This window comes from Pyrus communis, chromosome 8 (assembly GCF_041283825.1).
Source record: "Pyrus communis isolate YQ-2024b chromosome 8, ASM4128382v1, whole genome shotgun sequence".
Lineage (NCBI taxonomy): Eukaryota > Viridiplantae > Streptophyta > Magnoliopsida > Rosales > Rosaceae > Pyrus > Pyrus communis.
In genome coordinates, this window is record NC_142572.1 from 14,480,367 (window position 1) to 14,501,211 (window position 20,845).

The window sequence follows — 20,845 nt, forward strand, 5'->3', positions numbered from 1 at the left end:
TTCGTGTTGGAATTTTTACGTTAGGTTTTAATGAAAGATGAGTTTGATTCTAAATTATTGCAGCTGTCTTACTGTGTATGCAAAAATCTAATTCATAGCAATACAATCATGCCTAATCTCATCTGACTTTCCAGTCTTAACTCCAATTCGTCCAAACTTAGTCATTTCCGTGATGCTCTGGAACAAACATATGTACTAAAAGTATTTACCTCGAGTTCTGGGCGTGAGGTATATATTATTTTGTTTGAATATAGGGCAGCCCAAGAAAGGATTTAAAAAATAGTAACAACTAGTTATTTATACCCACGCGTTGCTGCGGGTTTTAAAACAGAATGAAATGCTATTAAAGACTTGAAAAATGAATTTGCAAAGCAATGACAACATTAATAACAAAGAAAATGGAAATGTTGGAGAAAAGCTTGAATTGTGAGAAGGTAGGTATAAACATGAAAGTTTATGATTGGATCACAGCACTTATAAGTGTTTTTGGATTAGGATGATCATACTTACAAACAAAATATTAGCAGATACTTTCATACAGGGATACAAAAAATATTAGAGCTATATATTCTACTTTAGTTGTTCTTTGTGCTCTAAAAACTAAACCAGCTTCTGTACACAAAAAATTAACAAATGCTGGTATATGGAGGTGCAAAAAATATTGTCCAGTATTGTGCAGAAAGTGGTATTTACAAACCACCAAAGATATTAGACAATGTTTAATACAGAGTAGCAAAAGATGCAAAATAGGAAATGTCTTATAGCAGGACCATTATCAATGTTGACATTGAGAAACCAACCTGTACAGAGAAAAATAATGCAAGGCATTTAGATAGTGATTAAGTTCACAGCTGAGCAGTTTTGAAGCAAAGAATTTAGCAAAATGAAACCATACTGACCTAGTTAATTTTTGGAGGGACTATCTGTTTTTGCAGAAGCTGGAAGTGATTTTTTTTTTCCAGCAATTTGATAGGTATTTCATCAAATTCTTTCGGGTCAACTTCTGAAATTTCTCCTGCTTCACTGTTTAAAATGACGATGACAGATGAGCACATTTTATTGGATAAAACATAAAAAATGTTGTCCAACTATAATTCGTGTCTCTTTACTCAAATTGTGTCTTTAAAAAAAAAGGAAAAGATTCTTGACAGGTATATATTAAGCAAAGCAAGATAGCCAGAACATATGAATATTTGAACACAGGGAAGTAAAATAAAAGTATCAGATTTTATGATACTATGGAGTTTGAATCTATACCTTTGTTCACTCCCAGTAAAAAGAGCTTTCCTCACAGACTTCCTCTTTCGTTTATGTGATTCTCTGCTTGTTTTAGGTGGTGAGGTCAAAGATAATACAGTAGTGGAAGATACTGTGACAGCTCTTGGTAAGATTTGTGGAGTTATTGGTTCTATAGCTGTATCATCAGACACATTGTAAACCAACACGTCACTTGAGTTGAAACTATTTTTTCTATTTCCGAATCGCAAGTGGAAAATCTTCTTTTGTCCAATCAGTCGCAAAAACTCATTTGGCAGTTGTTGTTGGTCAATCAATCTCTAATTCATGACCAAATCTTTGCAAGGCATACCAAAGAGTTTTTCTCCAGCTTTGCCAATTATCAAAGCACTAATTTCATTAGTGCTATCTTCAAGAATCAAATTAACTTTGTACCTATATTTAAAAACTGAATTCCATGAGTTTTTTTTATGGCTTATAACTCATTGTTAACAATCAGAGCAAAGAAGTTTAAAGAACAGAGGTTACAGATTTGAAGTCATTTTTTAGTTGGAAAGAAATAGCATGGCATTGAAAATCGTAGAAAAAGTAAAAAAAGACAGAATAACAAACTTGCATGTTGAATGTTACCATGGTGTTGGAATTTGGTTGGGGTGTTTCTCACAGATGAGTTGTCCGGTCGACGGGTCCTTATGCATTTGTTTGACATAGCTAGGGCAAGCATTGTACCACAAATCATAACGTGTGTCAAAACGTTTGATAGATGCTTTACATAGGAATGTATCATTCTGTCACATGTTTTATGACATGTGTATCATAAAAGAGTAACAACAAAATTAGTTTCTGTTCAATATGTAAAAATGAAGGTAAATGTTTTAAAAAAAAAAAAAAGATAGAAAAGCATAAATCGTTTGTATACCTTATACAAATCAGGATCCAAAATGGCCAGCTCATCTATTGTTACTCTGCTTGCTGTACGCAGAATTTCAGCCTCATTTGCCTGCCTTGAAGAAGGAGGTAGTATTTTTACAGGGACTTTACAGGTTGAGAACCTGCAAGTTTAAAAAGAAAATAAGAAATTTTGAAAAATTAGCATGTTTAGAGGTTTGAACAGGAATGACGATTTTAGAAGTGCACTAACATTGATTTATATGAGTTAACCTCCGGGATGTCTGTGACACACCCCGACCGAGATCAGGGCATGCTAGCCGTCACACGAATGTGAGGTAACCATGTGCGCGTGCGGAAGCTATTAAGATAGTAATATAAAAGTACGAATAATTAAAAACTAACTAGCATACAAAGTACTAGTGTATGTGAGACACAATTCAGAGCAAGTCTACAACAGTCCAAAAGGAAAAGATACGACATATTTACACCCGAAGGTGACCCTACAATGGTGAATGTCTGTCAGAAATGCCGGGACGCCCTCTGGGATAAACCACCGAACTTGCTAGACCACTAGAACCTGGAGGGGCGCAAAAACAAAAGCGTGAGTGGGCAAAAACAAAGTTATTTGAAAACTCTTTAGCAAAATACACTCTAACCCCTCGCCGTAAAACCTGTATACTTCCCAGAAAATGAACATATATACGTATGTATAGATATGTCAATCATGCTCCATGATATGCCATTCATGCTCGAGAATATGCCATAACGGAAACTCATAATCAAATATAAATGCTCAAGCGTAAATCACATCAATAACATATAATCTAGCAGCCGGGAGTCACCTAACGTGACCTGTACGGCTGCATCTAGAGCTCCACTCTCAACTCAATAACTGAATCTGCACATGAGTCGGAACCACCTATTGTGGTCTGTACGACAGGCTGGGTGTAATATATATATGTATGCTCTAGTGCTACGATCACGTGAAGCTGGGCGATAAATCGCGGGTCACCTACAAGTCGGAACCACCTAATGTGGTCTGTACGACAGGCTTGCACCTATCTTGGATCCAAGGCGAGCATGCGGTGCTGGTGAACATACACGTGAAGGCTGTGCCCTGGCCTCGGGCGGGAGCACTAACACCGGGGGTGCAGATTATGAGCTCTCTAAGCATCTCAAACTACTATTGCATAATAAACAGGAATGCATAACAACGTGAACACCGCTTACCTGGCACTTACCTGTGCGTCCACAGCACCAAATACACATATATATATGTATGTATGCCACTACTAATACATGTGATGATGCATAAGTAATAATAATAAAATGTATGGCATAAAACAATTACTCTTTTTAATCTATTTCTGGGAATTAATATGTATATAGGTATATACGGAAAACAAAAGCCCATTCACTGATAATTAGAAGGGTCGTAGCCCCCTTGCCTCGAGTATGAACGCTCGTCTTCGGAAAACGAATCACCTATACGCGAAAAAGCTACGAAAACGTTAATTTAAAAGCACCTAAGTAACTTCTCGTAATAACTTCTCATACATTGCTCAAATTGGACAAATGAATATACCAATGTGATCTACACAACCTCAGGATCACACCCATATTTTTAAAATAATTTTTGGACCACGCACGCGCCCCCACGCGCCTGAATAGGCACGGACCCACGCGCCCCCACGCGCGGCCACGTGACCTGCACACTGACGGCGTCAACTGACGCCGTCAGGAATATTCCGTTAAACTGACGGAATATTCCCTTAACTGACGCCGTCACTGCCGTTAGGAATATTCCGTTAAACTTAACGGAATATTCCCCTTCCTTCTCCGGCGAGACTCCGGCGCCGGCGACGGCGCCGGAAAACTGGGAAAAATTCAAACTTAGTTTTCTCCTTCGTTTTTCAACCATTTTTCACGATTCAAAAGCCAAAATGAAGCTTAGGACTAGTAGAATCACGATAGACTAGTTTCAAGGGCTAAAAATTGCTCGATCATACCTGTCCACAACTTCAAAAGTCGGCCAACTTTGAACTTAGCCTTCCCGACGTCAAAATTCGTCCAACGAACTACTCCCAAGCTCCTGGGAACCTCACAAACACAACTACAAGCTTAGAATCTCCTAAAACAAGCTAGATTAGGTTTGCATGAATAGTGTTCAAATCGGCCATGGTGATATCGACGTGAAAACGTCAAAGTTCTTACCTGGAAATGGCACCACTGGACTCCTCTCAGCCTCACGAGCACGAGGGTGGTCTTGGTTTCATGATTGATGAAGGTTTGAGTATGTTTGTATGTGTGTCTGTGTGTTTGCAGAAGGAAGAAGAAGAAGAACTCGGGGAGAGTGAGAGAGAGAGAGAGAGACAGGAAAGAGACAGAGAAGAGACAGGGAGTGAGGGAATCCCGGGGGAGTGAGACGAGGTGTATGAGTGTGTGTGTGGTCCTACAACACCACACTACACAAAACTACACGTAAGTTTAACGAACTAGGGGGTAAAATTGTAAATTCACACGTACGTTAAAATGGAATTTGGGACGGGATGTTACAACCTACCCACCTTAATAGAATTTCGTCCCGAAATTCAAAATAACCAAATACACCTCTAATGATCGAAGAACAATCTAGGATACAAATCCCTCATCCTATTTTCTGTCTCCCATGTCGCTTCTTCAACCGAGTGATTCCTCCACAGAACTTTCACCAAATTCACCGTTTTGTTCCTCAGAACCTTCTCTTTCCAATCTAAGATCGTTAACGGTTCCTCGTCATACGTCAAATCTGGATTTATCTCTAACGGTTGAGGAGGTATCACATGCGACGGATCAGCAACATAATGTCGGAGCATAGACACGTGAAAAACGTTATGCACTTTAGCCAACTCCGGAGGCAACTCCAACCTGTAAGCTACCTCACCAACTCTTTCTGTGACTATGTACGGTCCGATGTACCTGGGACTCAACTTCCCCTTCTTTCCAAACCGCACAACACCTCTCCATGGTGACAGCTTTAGAAATACCCAATCTCCGACTTCATACACTCTGTCTGTAGCATGTCGATCTGCTAAACTTTTCTGTCTGTCCTGAGCTGCTTTCAGGTTAGACCTAATTACCTGAACATTTTGAGTAGTCTCCTCAACAATCTTCGGACCTACTAAGACTCTTTCGCCAACCTCTGACCAACATAACGGAGTGCGACAAGATCTACCATACAAGGCTTCAAATGGCGCCATGCCAATGCTCGAATGGAAACTGTTGTTGTAAGCAAATTCCATCAAATCTAACCGCTGGTGCCAAGCATCACTGAACTGTAACACTGATGCTCGCAGCATATCTTCCAAGGTCTGAATAGTTCTCTCGGACTGTCCGTCCGTCTGTGGATGATATGCCGTACTGTAAAGTAGTCTCGTACCCAAAGCTTCCTGAAAAGCTACCCAAAACTTCGATGTGAATCGTGGATCACGATCCGAGACGATACTTACAGGGACACCATGGTACTTCACAACCTTTGAGATAAACAATTCTGCTAACCGGCTCAAAGAGTACTTCTCTCTTACTGGAATAAAATGTGCCGATTTAGTGAGCCGATCAACGATCACCCAAATTCCATCAAAGCCATTATGTGTACGCGGCAACTTGTACACAAAATCCATAGTGATATTTTCCCATTTCCACTCTGGAACGGGAAGCGGTTGCAACAATCCAAACGGCTTCTTTCTTTCTGCTTTAACCTGCTGACAAACAGCACAACTGCTCACATACTCGGCTATCTCCCTTTTTATACCCGGCCAATAGTAAAATGGTCGAATGGTATGGTACATTTTAGTTGCTCCTGGGTGCATGGCGTAAGCCGAGATATGTGCTTCATCAAGAATTTCCTTCTTCAACTCCACATTACTAGGCACGAACATTCTGCCCTCTAACATCAACATGCCATCAGAATCACGTACTCTGAGATCTCGCCTCCTTCCTCGATCTCGAGCTCGAATTAGTTCTTGAATCTGTTCATCAGCTACCTGAGCTTCAAGCACCCGATCAACCAAGATTGGCCTAACTTGAAAATTAGCAAGTAACGCCACTTCTTGATCTTCTGCTTCTAACCTTACTCCCGTAGCACGCAAGTCCACCAAAAGAGGAATACGACTAGCGTACAACGCATTGATACGGCCATGTGACTTCCTGCTAAGTGCATCGGCTACTACGTTCGCACGACCAGGGTGATAATCAATCGTGCAATCGTAATCGCTGAGCAACTCCAACCACCTCCGTTGACGAAGATTAAGTTCCTTCTGGGTGAAAAGATACTGAAGACTTTTGTGATCTGTAAAGATCCTACACTTCTCTCCGTAAAGATAGTGTCTCCACAACTTCAACGCAAAGATGATAGCAGCTAACTCCAAATCATGTGTAGGGTAATTCATCTCATGGGGTTTCAACTGTCGCGAAGCATAAGCAATCACCCTACCATGCTGCATCAATACACATCCCAGACCATTCAAGGAAGCATCGCTATAAACCTCGAAATCACTATTATCGTCCGGGAGTGCCAAAACAGGTGCATGAGTGAGACAATGCTTCAACTGCTGGAAACTCTGCTCACACTTATCATTCCACTCAAACTTAACGTCTTTCCTTGTTAACCTCGTCAGTGGCAAAGCAATTACCGAAAAATCCTTAACGAATCTCCGATAATATCCCGCCAAACCAATGAAACTTCTCACCTCAGTGACGGTTCGTGGTTGCTCCCAACTCTCCACAGCTGCAACTTTCTGAGGATCAACCAGAATACCTTGAACAGAAATGATGTGCCCCAAAAACGCAACTTGATCCAACCAGAACTGACACTTGCTAAACTTAGCATACAATTGGTGTTCCCTCAACCTTTTCAACACCAAAGTAAGATGTCGGACATGCTCCGCTTTGGACTTAGAATACACCAGAATATCGTCAATGAAGACAATGACAAATCTATCCAGGTAAGGCTGGAATACCCGGTTCATTAAATCCATAAAAGCTGCTGGTGCATTCGTCAACCCAAACGGCATAACCAGAAACTCGTAATGACCGTAACGAGTCCTGAACGCCGTCTTAGGAACATCATCCCTACTAATCTTCAGCTGATAGTACCCAGACCTCAAGTCTATCTTAGAAAATACACAAGCACCTCTCAGCTGATCAAACAAATCGTCGATACGAGGCAATGGATAACGGTTTTTAATCGTCACCCGATTCAATTGCCTGTAGTCGATACACAGCCTCAAAGTCCTATCTTTCTTCCTCACAAACAACACTGGAGCGCCCCAAGGTGAAGTACTAGGCTGAATAAATCCCTTATCCACTAATTCCTGTAACTGCACTTTTAATTCCCTTAACTCAGCGGGAGCCATACGATAAGGAGTTAATGAAATAGGATTAGTACCTGGAAGCAACTCAACAGTGAACTCCACATCTCGATCTGGGGGTAAACCAGGTAAATCCTCAGGAAAAACATCAGGGAAGTGTCTAACCACTCTCACATCTTCAATTCTGCTAGGAACGGTCTCTTCTAGCACCACATGAGCTAGATACCCCTGACAACCTTTAGACAACAACTTCTTTGCTCGCAAAGCAGAAATAACGCCGTGTCTTACTCCACTCTGCTCACCCACAAAAGTAACCTCAGGTAATCCAGGACGGTGAAACGTAACTACTTTCCCATAACAATCAATGTTGGCACGATAGAAGTGCAACCAATCTGTGCCCAAAATCACATCAAAATCGACAATATCTAACGGGATAAGATCAGCGGGCATAACAACACCCTCTACTATCACTGGACATCCTGGGTACATACAATCTACAACACATCTCTCTCCTCTAGGCATAGCGAATTCTAAATCGTACCCTAGAGGTGTGGGGCGAGGTTGCATTACTTGAGCAAATGTATGAGAAATTACGGAGTGTGTAGCTCCACAATCAATTAAGACTCTAGCAAAATAACCAAGAATGTTTAACGTACCCATAATCAAGTCTGGGTTGTTCTGAGCATCCTGCAGGGAAATATTGTGAATACGCCCCTGGCCCTGCTGTCGTCCACCGGGACCTCTGCTCGCTTGAACACCGCGACCTTGAGCTCCACGCCCCTGACTGGGCTGACCCATCTGTCTCGAAGACCCTGCACTACTAGTAGCATTCTCACTCTGCTGATACTGTCCTCCTTGGTACCACTGAGAACCACTAACTGGAGCTGGAGGATACGGCATGAAGTTGCTGGGATACGGGGGATAACCACCTTGTGAATACGGGTCCTGGGGGTACGGATACGGTCCCGGGGCATAGGGAACAACATCACCCTTATAGTGATAGGCACCACCTCTACCTGCTTGACCATAATTACTCGGACCCTGGATTTGCCGAATTGGTGCAGGTGGCGGCATAAAGGTCTGCTGCGGCTTCTGCTGCTGACTCTGGGGACAATTCACCGCTCTATGTCCCACCTGTCCACACGTGAAACAATTACCGCTAATCTGCCTGCACTCGCCGAAGTGTCGGTTATTACACCTACGGCAAAATGGGACTCGGTTTCGACCACCATCACCTTGTCTCTGGCCTCGAGCACCTCCATAAAACCTACCTCCACGTCCTTGTCCAGAGGCACTGAAACCACCACTAGACGAACTCGAACTGGCACCACCCCTTTTAAAGTTCTGAGTTTGACGAGGCCCAAGCGACACTTGACTTTTCCCTTTGTCATCTTTCTTCTCATCACTGTTACTCGACATATTCTCTGAGTCCTCTATCCTCAACAGTATCTCATAGAACTCCTGGTAGGACTCACAGTGAGTAGTGGTCGCCATAGAACGCCATCTCTTCCTAGTGCCTAAGCGAAAACGACGAAGCATCTCCGCCGGATTACCAGCGACATCAGGATAGTAACGAGACAAATCAGTGAACTTACGATAATACTCGTTAGCCGTCATCTTTCGCTGTTTTAACTCGGTGAATTCCTGTTTCTTACGATCAATATACTCAGGGGGTACAAATCTCCTCTGAAACACATCCTTGAAAACATTCCAATCGGTCCTCTGAGCTGGAGTCAACCTACGAAGTTCTTGCTCCCACCAAGCTGCAGACTCCATCTCCAGAAACCAAGAGGTTGTCTCAACCCACCTTTCCATAGGAAGGTTCCCTTGGTTATGCAACACACGGAAAGTCTTTTCTATGTGTTCCAACCAACGTTCTGCGCCTTTGTGACCCTCGTTACCTTTAAACTTTTCCAACTTCAAATTATACATAGTCTCCAGAGGAGTCCTCTGGGGAGGGCGCATCACTGTTTGAAGGGCTGTAGCAATCACTTCCCCCAACTGAGTAAGATCAGGGAAACTAGGCTCATCTGAGCGACGTGGTTCCCGACGAGGCGGCATGGTTCTGACAGAAGACACCAACTATTAGATTACTCACAAAGACATAGGACTGCCAAAACCTAAGCTCTGATACCAAGCTGACACACCCCGATCGAGATCAGGGCATGCTGGCCGTCACACGAATGTGACGTAACCATGTGTGCGTGCGGAAGCTATTAAGATAGTAATATAAAAGTACGAATAATTAAAAACTAACTAGCATACAAAGTACTAGTGTATGTGAGACACAATTCAGAGCAAGTCTACAACAGTCCAAAAGGAAAAGATACGACATATTTACACCCGAAGGTGACCCTACAATGGTGAATGTCTGTCAGAAATGCCGGGACGCCCTCTGGGATAAACCACCGAACTTGCTAGACCACTAGAACCTGGAGGGGCGCAAAAACAAAAGCGTGAGTGGGCAAAAACAAAGTTCTTTGAAAACTCTTTAGCAAAATACATTCTAACCCCTCGCCGTAAAACCTGTATACTTCCCAGAAAATGAACATATATACGTATGTATAGATATGTCAATCATGCTCCATGATATGCCATTCATGCTCGAGAATATGCCATAACGGAAACTCATAATCAAATATAAATGCTCAAGCGTAAATCACATCAATAACATATAATCTAGCAGCCGGGAGTCACCTAACGTGACCTGTACGACTGCATCTAGAGCTCCACTCTCAACTCAATAAATGAATCTGCACACGAGTCGGAACCACCTATTGTGGTCTGTACGACAGGCTGGGTGTAATATATATATGTATGCTCTAGTGCTACGATCACGTGAAGCTGGGCGATAAATCGCGGGTCATCTACAAGTCGGAACCACCTAACGTGGTCTGTACGACAGGCTTGCACCTATCTTGGATCCAAGGCGAGCATGCGGTGCTGGTGAACATACACGTGAAGGCTGTGCCCTGGCCTCGGGCGGGAGCACTAACACCGGGGGTGCAGATTATGAGCTCTCTAAGCATCTCAAACTACTATTGCATAATAAACAGGAATGCATAACAACGTGAACACCGCTTACCTGGCACTTACCTGTGCGTCCACAGCACCAAATACACATATATATATGTATGTATGCCACTACTAATACATGTGATGATGCATAAGTAATAATAATAAAATGTATGGCATAAAACAATTACTCTTTTTAATCTATTTCTGGGAATTAATATGTATATAGGTATATACGGAAAACAAAAGCCCACTCACTGATAATTAGAAGGGTCGTAGCCCCCCTGCCTCGAGTATGAACGCTCGTCTTCGGAAAACGAATCACCTATACGCGAAAAAGCTACGAAAACGTTAATTTAAAAGTACCTAAGTAACTTCTCGTAATAACTTCTCATACATTGCTCAAATTGGACAAATGAATATACCAATGTGATCTACACAACCTCAGGATCACACCCATATTTTTAAAATAATTTTTGGACCACGCACGCGCCCCCACGCGCGGCCACGTGACCTGCACACTGACGGCGTCAACTGACGCTGTCAGGAATATTCCGTTAAACTGACGGAATATTCCCTTAACTGACGCCGTCACTGCCGTTAGGAATATTCCGTTAAACTTAACGGAATATTCCCCTTCCTTCTCCGGCGAGACTCCGGCGCCGTCGCCGGCGCCGGAAAACTGGGAAAAATTCAAACTTAGTTTTCTCCTTCGTTTTTCAACCATTTTTCACGATTCAAAAGCCAAAATGAAGCTTAGGACTAGTAGAATCACGATAGACTAGTTTCAAGGGCTAAAAATTGCTCGATCATACCTGTCCACAACTTCAAAAGTCGGCCAACTTTGAACTTAGCCTTCCCGACATCAAAATTCGTCCAACGAACTACTCCCAAGCTCCTGGGAACCTCACAAACACAACTACAAGCTTAGAATCTCCTAAAACAAGCTAGATTAGGTTTGCATGAACAGTGTTCAAATCGGCCATGGTGATATCGACGTGAAAACGTCAAAGTTCTTACCTGGAAATGGCACCACTGGACTCTTCTCAGCCTCACGAGCACGAGGGTGGTCTTGGTTTCTTGATTGATGAAGGTTTGAGTATGTTTGTATGTGTGTCTGTGTGTTTGCAGAAGGAAGAAGAAGAAGAACTCGGGGAGAGTGAGAGAGAGAGAGAGACAGGAAAGAGACAGAGAAGAGACAGGGAGTGAGGGAATCCCGGGGGAGTGAGACGAGGTGTATGAGTGTGTGTGTGGTCCTACAACACCACACTACACAAAACTACACGTAAGTTTAACGAACTAGGGGGTAAAATTGTAAATTCACACGTACGTTAAAATGGAATTTGGGACGGGATGTTACAGTCTGGATCAATGAAAAAAAGGGAGGAGCTAGTACTATTCAAGACGATGTTCTCTGTTGATGGCAAAAAATAATAACAGAATTGTAAAACAAATATTAGCAAATATGATAGATGAGTAAATATTTTTAATTGGATGATAGATGTTTAAATGTGAGGAAAATATTGTAATGGATGCACATAAAAATGTGGTAAAATAATTTGAACATATAATGCTAGAAACGAAATACAAATTGTAACAAACAGGTTCTAACAGTTTATAAATAAGAAAGAAAAAAGAAAAAAAATAAGACATCAAAATTCTATCATAAAGAGTAACAATCCAATACACTAAAATTCCATAATGATAAAATAGTGGAACAGTTTACAGCAAGAAATGTAAGAACATATCCAAATAAAGACAGAAAAAATGGGTATTAGTTAGATGAGCTTACCTAGGTAAATCTTGACTTTTAAACTTGTAAATACAACAATAATCGGCAAAGACAACTTTTGGATCGATAAAGAACAAAAAGCTTCTGCAATATCTGCCCACAATGTAACAGACAATTCTTTTTTTCTGTGCACAAAACAAATGAGAAACAAACACTAAATTTTCTTCCCAGCCTAACAGAGAAAATGATATTAACAAATTGGAATTGCAACAGTTAAAGAAAAGAACAACCTGATATTCTCAATGTGTATATCACACTTCTGCACTATTCTTTGATTAATCTGTTTTGATTCCAATTGCTGGACCGCAGTTATATGGCCAATCACATCTTACAATTTAAAAAGTTAATACAAAAATAATATCAAAACTCATTTCAGTGAAAAAACAAACAACATAAATGTTTTTAATCGATGGACATGTAGATACACACACACACACACACACACACACATATATACATATATAGACAAATACACACGTATTGATGTTACCTGTAAGAATATCATCTCTGTTCAGACGTGAATAAAGCATGTTGAAATCTAGTATGAAAAACCTATGTCGAGGGATGGGTGGAAAGACGGTAGACAATTTTTTAAACACTGTTGTACCAGTGAATATAACCTGGGTTTTATGCGGCACCACTTTATACTGTTCTATGATTTTGATCGTACGAAAATTCATGATTTCGTAACAACTACCAACATCAATCTTTGAGGCTACCAGTTCATAATCGATGTCTGACGCAGATGCTTCAACTGCATTGTTCTTCGTAATTGATCACATGCCATATTAAGAAAAAAAAAAGAATAATAACAGAATTAAAAGACTTATGAGCAAGTATGTCACATCCCAGTCCGGGGCGGATCACTTCCCGGGCCCGTTCCACCACCGTAGCACGATATTGTCCGCTTTGGGCTTACCATTCCTTTACGGTTTTGTTTTTGGGAACTCACGAGCAACTTCCTAGTAGGTCACCCATCATGGGATTGCTCTAGCCCCCTTCTCGCTTAACTTCGAAGTTCCTACGGAACCCGAAGCTAGTGAGCTCCCAAAAGGCCTCGTCCTAGGTAGAGATGGGAATATACATATAAGGATCACTCCCCTGGACGGTGTGGGATGTCACAAAGTAAATAGCGAAAAACATTATATTTTGGTACAGAGAGATTGAATGAGCACAGTGGGTAAATAAACTAACTGAAATTATGTCAACTATCACAACCAAGATTTACAAAACACTTTAGACATGTTAAAAAAATCAAACTGTTAAATATATATATATATATATATAAACATAAATATAAATTGACAAACTAACAAATGAAAAATAAAAAAAACTTACGACATAACTATAACTGTTAAAATACTTAATTTGAATTATGAGATAATGATGGCTTACCGTTTCATCAACCAAGATACACTGTAGTGTAACGTATTTGCGAACAGTTGCAGAAATGCTATATTTCCATATCCTACATACACGAATCTTTATTTTCTCCGCTTTAATGTAAGGACGCAATTTTGCAATAGGGTTGACCTCAATTGTTTCCATTGAATCTGTTAAAAGAGAAATAAATTTTATAAAGATAAGAATTAGTATAACACAAATCTGTAAACAAATATGAAAGAAAGGATTGATTTCTTTCATTCCTAATTAAATAAATGGTTAAAATAATTTTAACATAACTATTACAAAACCGATAACCACTACATAAACTCGAAATTTCAAAAATAAAAAGGACTCAGAAAAGAAATAAGCCAACCAAAAGTAATTAAAGAACTAAATTTGACAAAAAAAAATACATTTCATATTAGGATAGTAAAACAAATGATCAGAAATTAACACATGACAAAAAATAACTATTATGAAACACTTAACACATTATGAAAGCAATAAAACAATAGTTGGAAAAAGCAAACTAAAGAGGAAACCAAATAATCAATTACCAAAAGTACAACAAAATCTGAAGCACTTGTCCCAAAAGGGAAAAGCAGGGTTAAGCAGATATAATCAATTACTTTCCCACACTGCAAATGCATAAACGAAAAAGAAAAATACTTACTAAGTTAGTTTTAATAAGTTAAGAAATAAATAAAAAACAACTATGTCTGTCAGGTGGCATGGGTGTAAACTGTTGTTTTTTTTTTCCTTCCATAAATATAACTTTACATTAATGTGAAGCGGAAATAAACACAAATTTGAAACAATCAGGTATCCATGGTACTCAGCTAAATTTCAAAGCATCGACAACAAATTTAATATTCTATAGCCCCAAATGATCACTACACATTTAACCAACTAATTAATAAATCATTTGAAGATCACATGATTGATAACCTAAATCTCAAGCTTTATATATCGATGTGCATGGAAGAGAACTAACTTGACAACAAACAATATTAATGCAAATCTATAGATAAAGAAAGAAATCCAAAACGTTTGAACACAATTGTAGAACAAAGCACATTGCATTGTGATCTTGAATTGAACCCCCACTAACAATCTAATACTGTGAACTTATTTAAGTTCAAAAATAATATAAGATGTTAAACCTGAATTAACATTATTATCAAATAGGGAACGTTTGATAAAAGCAGCAAAGCAATGATTCAAAAGGGAAGACTAAAAAAGAAACCACATATTACAAAGAACAAACATCACTTACCAAAAGCAGAACAAAAAGTCAAACATGTGTGCAGACAGTAAACTGTAGAGTCAAGGAGATAATAAGAATTTTCCCACACTGCAAATAGACAAATTAAAAACATAAACACTTAGGAAATCATATTTAATAAGCTGAAAAGGAGAAAAAAAGACTACTTTTCTTAGATATCATAGTTAGAAACTACATTTTTAATCCAGAAACCAAACCCATCCATTAGGAATGGACAGCTAGCTTGGGCTAATTAAAAAGCTCAACAAAAAACGGAACCAAAGAGTTACCCATCAATGCATAAGTAAAGGATTGACAGAAAAAATAAAACAGTGAATCATAAAAAGCAAGACCGCAAGTCACAATTCTAGAAGAGGAAAACAGAATGCTCACAACTCAAGCAATGGTATCAATATTGTTTTACTAAATTATACGTTATATGATGAGCATTATTTTGATTGAGATATCTCATGTCAAAAAGTGAAGAAATTCCAACGAAGGTGACAACCACATTATATAAAGAAGAAACCTAGACCTAGTTGAACATGTATAATTTGTGAAAAATCACAGGTTGTATAAGGAAGATTTTGAAATATGCATCTGAAAATAGATACCATCTAATTATGCTGCTTCACAACAATGCTACCGATGAACTTATGCTTCTCCCTTATGCTGGATTCAAATGATATAAACTAAGAAAACCCCATATTAAAAATCAATAGCCAAATACTAAACATATCATCTAATTCACCAAATGCATCCTCTGTATTTCTACTATGATCCAAGTGAACAAAAGCATAACCCAGTGGTCTCTGAGCAACCCACACGCTGCGAAATTAACAATACAAAAGATTAACAACCATCCTCCATAAAAATAACACCACTTTATGAATATGTGGGTAAATGACTACAAACATTACAAAAGGTGTTGTTCTCTTTGCCGATAAACTGCGGGATTCATCAACATCCGTCAAACTCCCACTTCAATTTTACAAAAGCAACACAAAAATAAAAAAAACAGAAAACAAAGTTTGACAAAGGGGCACAGGGACAGCAAAGTTGCAACAGATTGAGGAAAAATGTTGAATCAAACCATTGGATAACATCTTCGCACGCACCCAAAAAAACCCACAAACTCAAAACCACAAAAATCCAGTCTAAAACATCGAATCATATACTCAGATGCACAAAAGATAAACTAACAAATTCAAAACGAAATAAAAATAATTAACAATAAGCAAACACACTATCCTTCGAATTAAAAGCACATAATTTCAAAACTTGTCACCTTAAACACAGATGTCTTCCCAGGGTGTAAATAAAAACCTTACATTGATTTCGTATTTTCCGAGCAACCACAGGCAGCAGAATCGCACAAAACACCAACTGAAAGCAACAGCACGGAAATTTGAGGAAACAAAACGGGTGAAAGCGATAATGAAGCAAAGTTGAAAATGAGAGGAAACAAAACGGAACAAAACAAAACCCAAACAAAGTACCATGCGATAACCAACACGTGGGCCTGACAAAACTGTGTTGCACTGTAGCAAAAACAAATACAACCACACAAAAAAAAAAAAAAAAAAAGTGAAACGCAGTCCAATTCCGTCAAAGACAACCAAACAAAGAGCACTGGTGTAATTTTACTGTATAAAAAGCTAACAACAACATCAAAGTACCACGCGATGACCAACACGTGGGCTTGACAAAACTGTGCTGCAACTGTAGCAAAAACAAACACAACCCATTAAAAACAAAACGAAACAAAGTCCAAGCCAAGCATAAGCAGCAGATAGGACCAAATGAGGGCAAAGCTGTAAATTCACTGTTCTAAACAGGGAAAAAAGCCTCAGACTCAGCAGCAATGAAGGGCAATTACGTCAAAACATTGTTATAGAACAGTACCACCCGGTTTGGGTTTTAGTATATATAAATTTCAAAAAGAGGAGTGGAGATGACAAAACAAGAGTAATTGTAGCAATGGTTCCTCAACTTTAATCAAATTAGAGTAATGATATCTTATTAAAAATCCAACATCATTGGTCTCTCAACTCATCGAAATGTGTAGCTATGATCCTTTTCGTCAACTTTGTTAGAATTTTGTCAAAACAAGTTATGTTGGAAGGACCGTTGCTACAATTGGGTTAAAGTTGAGGGACGATTGCTCCAATTGGGTTAAAGTTAAGGGACCATTGCTCCGGTTGGATTAAAGTTAAGGGACCAATAGTAATGAATTTTTAGTTGAGGAATCATAATTGCACGTTTTGATGAGTTGAGAGACCAATGGTAATGAATTTTTAGTTGAGCGACCATTGCTTCAATTGAGTTAAAGTTAAAGGGAAATTTGGAAAAATAACCAAAATTTGATCCCTCTATCGAATTATAACCACCTTTTTAAGATGTTGATAATTATAACCAAAAGTTGAACGAAAGTACGGATATACCCTTAATTACTAAAATCCTCCTCTTTTGCTCTTTTAACGGTTTAAGAACTCGCAGTGCTACCTTCAGTTTTTCCACAATCCTTGCATCCCCAAATTCCATCGGTGTTTCTCTTCCCAGCATACTTGCCACACAATTCATGCACTATTTGATCAATATTAAACACTAATGCATGAATACCTTTCTTTATCTTTTCCTCCCCTGTGTCTTGCATCTTCCAATACAACTTGCTAAAACCATGCCTTTTGCATTGTTCAATTCGTAAAAAAAAAAAAAAAAAAAAAAAACTGCCAGATCCATACCTTTTACATTCTTGGTCCATAAAAGGAACAAATTAATTAACTTGCAATTCATTCAATTAAATAAAATCAGAACAATAAACCCGTTTATTTTTTTCTTAGAAAAACACCAAATAAGCTTTAGATGTAATCAGATTTGTTTTGAAAAAAAAAAAAAAAACATTAAAAACAAAATAAGAGAGACATTCGAGAAACCCAGCATAGAAGGTCGATTCCAAAGAGTGGGTGTTTGAGAGTGATGCACTGTGATGTTCCACTGCTACCCAAGAAACATAACAACAAATTTAAGAGCAACACAAAAACCAGCAATTATGCGTTTGATGTAGTAATCACTTGGTTCAATTGCCCCTGAGTAAAGAGAAGTGTGGTGGTAGTGTTTCAACAATTGGGATAGAGATGAAGAGTTAAAGAAACAAACACTAGAGCTCCATAGGTAGGAGAAGAATACAATACAAATATAAGCAAATGTTTAATATGTGTAGAAATATGACTCTTTTTATTAATTTATACAAAACACTATAATATATGTAGAGTCATATCAATTCCTCTTCCTATTTAGATAGAAATCCTACACAAGTTACAATTAGAATTACATTTCTATAATACATGCAATAATCACGGAGATGATTCCTAAGTAATTAACTCTAATTTAACAATATGTACAACGAAGCAATTCATCTCTTATCCAAACACTAATATCTGATTTTTCGTGTGGACATCAATTTTGTCATATCGTCTATCTTTCCAATTAATCAACACAAATTTCTCACTTAGGTTTTAGATTTCAGTCACCAAACACTTTGAGAGTTCAATCATAAAACATAAGCTTCTAGAATCTCTTAATACCCTAAAAGAAGCAGTTATGTCTAAGATTAGGTCAAAAATTGAAAAAAAAAAAAATTATGAAAACATGAGTCGAGGGAAGCTAAGACGCAACTTTCATTCTACAATGTGACAAACTGAATGAATGAACTTGAACGAAATTTTAACATTAACGTCCGGATAAGAAATTATTTTGTATAACAAGAATTATCATAACAGTTGAGAGGTGAGACCAATATAAGCTTGTATGTATATCCGGGCCGATGCATCGTATGCCAATCCCCAATTTAAGTTGTGAACTTTGAGACCCTCAGAAGGACATGTCCAAAATATCAGTCACGACTCCAAGTTAAAACGACGATCAGTGAGTCAGCAGTACGTAGCCTAGACAGCGAGGGAACAAATGGCAGCTGTGTCTTTTAGGTTGCTACTGCAGCTGCACAAGGACGTGCCAAAAGCCGCCCGGTTCAACGCCGAAGGGTTGGGCTTCGCCGTTAATGTCTGCACTATTCGATGGGGGGAGCTACAGTTGGGCACACCAGATGGGTGCTCGATGCAATCCCCCAAGTAACCCTCTCTCTCTCTCTCTCTCTCCCTCTCGATTTTCTCTGAGATTGGGTGCTCGATGCACACCAGATGTTTGATGATTTGTCTAAACCAGATTTTTACACATCCTTTGCGATAAATTATACTGCTTGTTCTTGTTTTTCGTAAATTGAAAGCGTAAAACTTTGAATGTCTTGGGTTTTTTCGATTTTATGATTCTTTCTAGTTTTTGGTAATATGGTTTTATTTGAGCAGTAATTGGATTTAAGCTTTGTGTTTAGAGTGAAATTGGGATCTGCTAATGATTAAAGTTTGACTGGGATCATGCGATGCAGAATGGAAAGTCTTCACTTTTGTTCTTGACAGTGCCAGACATTAATCGAATTTGTAGTCGACATGATACGTACAATGATAATGAGCAAGGTTATACATATACATTCGAATAAACAAATTGAAGAAATCAAATTTGCTCTTGTTTTAGCCTAGTAATCATGTACCCAGTACCTACTCTATCGCAAAACAACAAGGGCTATAGCAGCTCCCCCTTTGTTGTTGCATTAGGAAGAGTTTGTGGCAAATTCAACACTGCATAACAAGAGCATGTTCTGCTGGATAGACACACATAAACCTGGATGTGTTGAAGTTTTATAATTTGTAGTAATTTCCAATAATGTTAAGGTGATTAATCTAGAAATTTGTACATTTTCAAAGTAAGAATGTTACTCTGTTAGCGAGGTTAAAAACCTGTTTGATGTTTCAATTGGTTGCTCTGGTATGCGTATGACGAAATAATATTCCCTTTTTTTCTTATAATAACTCTTTCCGCAAAATGGCAGGTTGCAACTCTCATAGCAGTCTATGCAAACTGGTGTTTTGCACGGATAAAAGGAGCTGGCTGGGGGTGGGCTGGTGTCATCTGGCTTCACAGTATAGTGACATATGTCCCTCTTGACTTTCTTAAATTCGCAATCCGATACATTCAAAGCGGAAAAGCGTGGAATAATCTTTTGGAGAATAAGGTATGTTGCATTCCGCGCTACTCAACAATATAAGTTAGATTCATGTTTCTTGCCACAATTTACTTTATTGTGTCTTCCCACCATATTGCCTTCACTACAAAGAAAGATTTATGGGAAAGAGGAGAGAGAAGCACAGTGGGCTGCAGCACAGAGGACCCTTCACGGTCTTCAGCCACCTGAAACGAACAACCTTTTCAATGAGAAGAACAGTTACAGGGAGCTTTCCGAGATTGCAGAACAAGCGAAGCGGAGGGCTGAGGTTGCAAGGTAAGGACCATTTGCACTCATACATAGATATAGAATCATGCTTGTCTCCGTAATGATGTCTGCCGGTTCTGTTTCTTGTTTCCTGGAAAATGCTTCATCTTGCATTGTTTTCCTTTGCTGGTTGGACTTGTTCCACGTGAGAATTGAGTTCTAAAAGAGCTTTTCGTTTTTGTTGCAGGCTTCGGGAGTTGTATATGCTGAAGGGTCATGTTGAGTCAGTTGTGAAGCTGAAAGGACTTGACATCGATACAATTCAACAACATTATACAGTTTGATGAGCTTTTCAAAAGGGAAACACAGAGAGAGACTTAAGTTTGTACCTTGAAGTGAAGAGCGAGTAGCAAAAATTAATGACGATGATGATGAAGCGCTTGGCAATAACCTTGTGTCTTTAGATTAGGTTGCAACTAGTTTACTTTTGATGTTAAATTTGGGCAGAGGATTATCCTCTTTTGTAGCCAAATAACATGAAGTTTACAGTTTGGTTGTTTTTACTCACATGTCGGCTTTTCAATGTG

At 39.1% G+C, this 20,845-nt stretch overlaps 1 protein-coding gene across 1 annotated transcript; it reads left to right on the forward strand.

The window, feature by feature from the left end:
• Window positions 1-18,865: 18,865 nt before the first annotated feature.
• LOC137718759 (plasma membrane ATPase 4) lies at window positions 18,866-20,825 on the forward strand. The gene is made up of 4 exons (XM_088698544.1): window positions 18,866-19,062; window positions 19,878-20,060; window positions 20,167-20,327; window positions 20,506-20,825. The coding sequence occupies exons 1-4, from the start codon at window positions 19,009-19,011 to the stop codon at window positions 20,600-20,602; spliced, it is 495 nt and encodes a 164-aa protein (XP_088554670.1). The 5' UTR covers window positions 18,866-19,008; the 3' UTR covers window positions 20,603-20,825.
• Window positions 20,826-20,845: the final 20 nt, after the last annotated feature.

Coding starts and splice junctions, on each gene's coding strand:
- LOC137718759 (XM_088698544.1), top strand. CDS start 19,009: ATGGGGGGAGCTACAGTTGGGCACACCAGATGGGTGCTCGATGCAATC. Junction 19,063..19,877: donor TGCTCGATGCAATCCCCCAA/GTAACCCTCTCT, acceptor GCAAAATGGCAG/GTTGCAACTCTCATAGCAGT. Junction 20,061..20,166: donor ATAATCTTTTGGAGAATAAG/GTATGTTGCATT, acceptor CTACAAAGAAAG/ATTTATGGGAAAGAGGAGAG.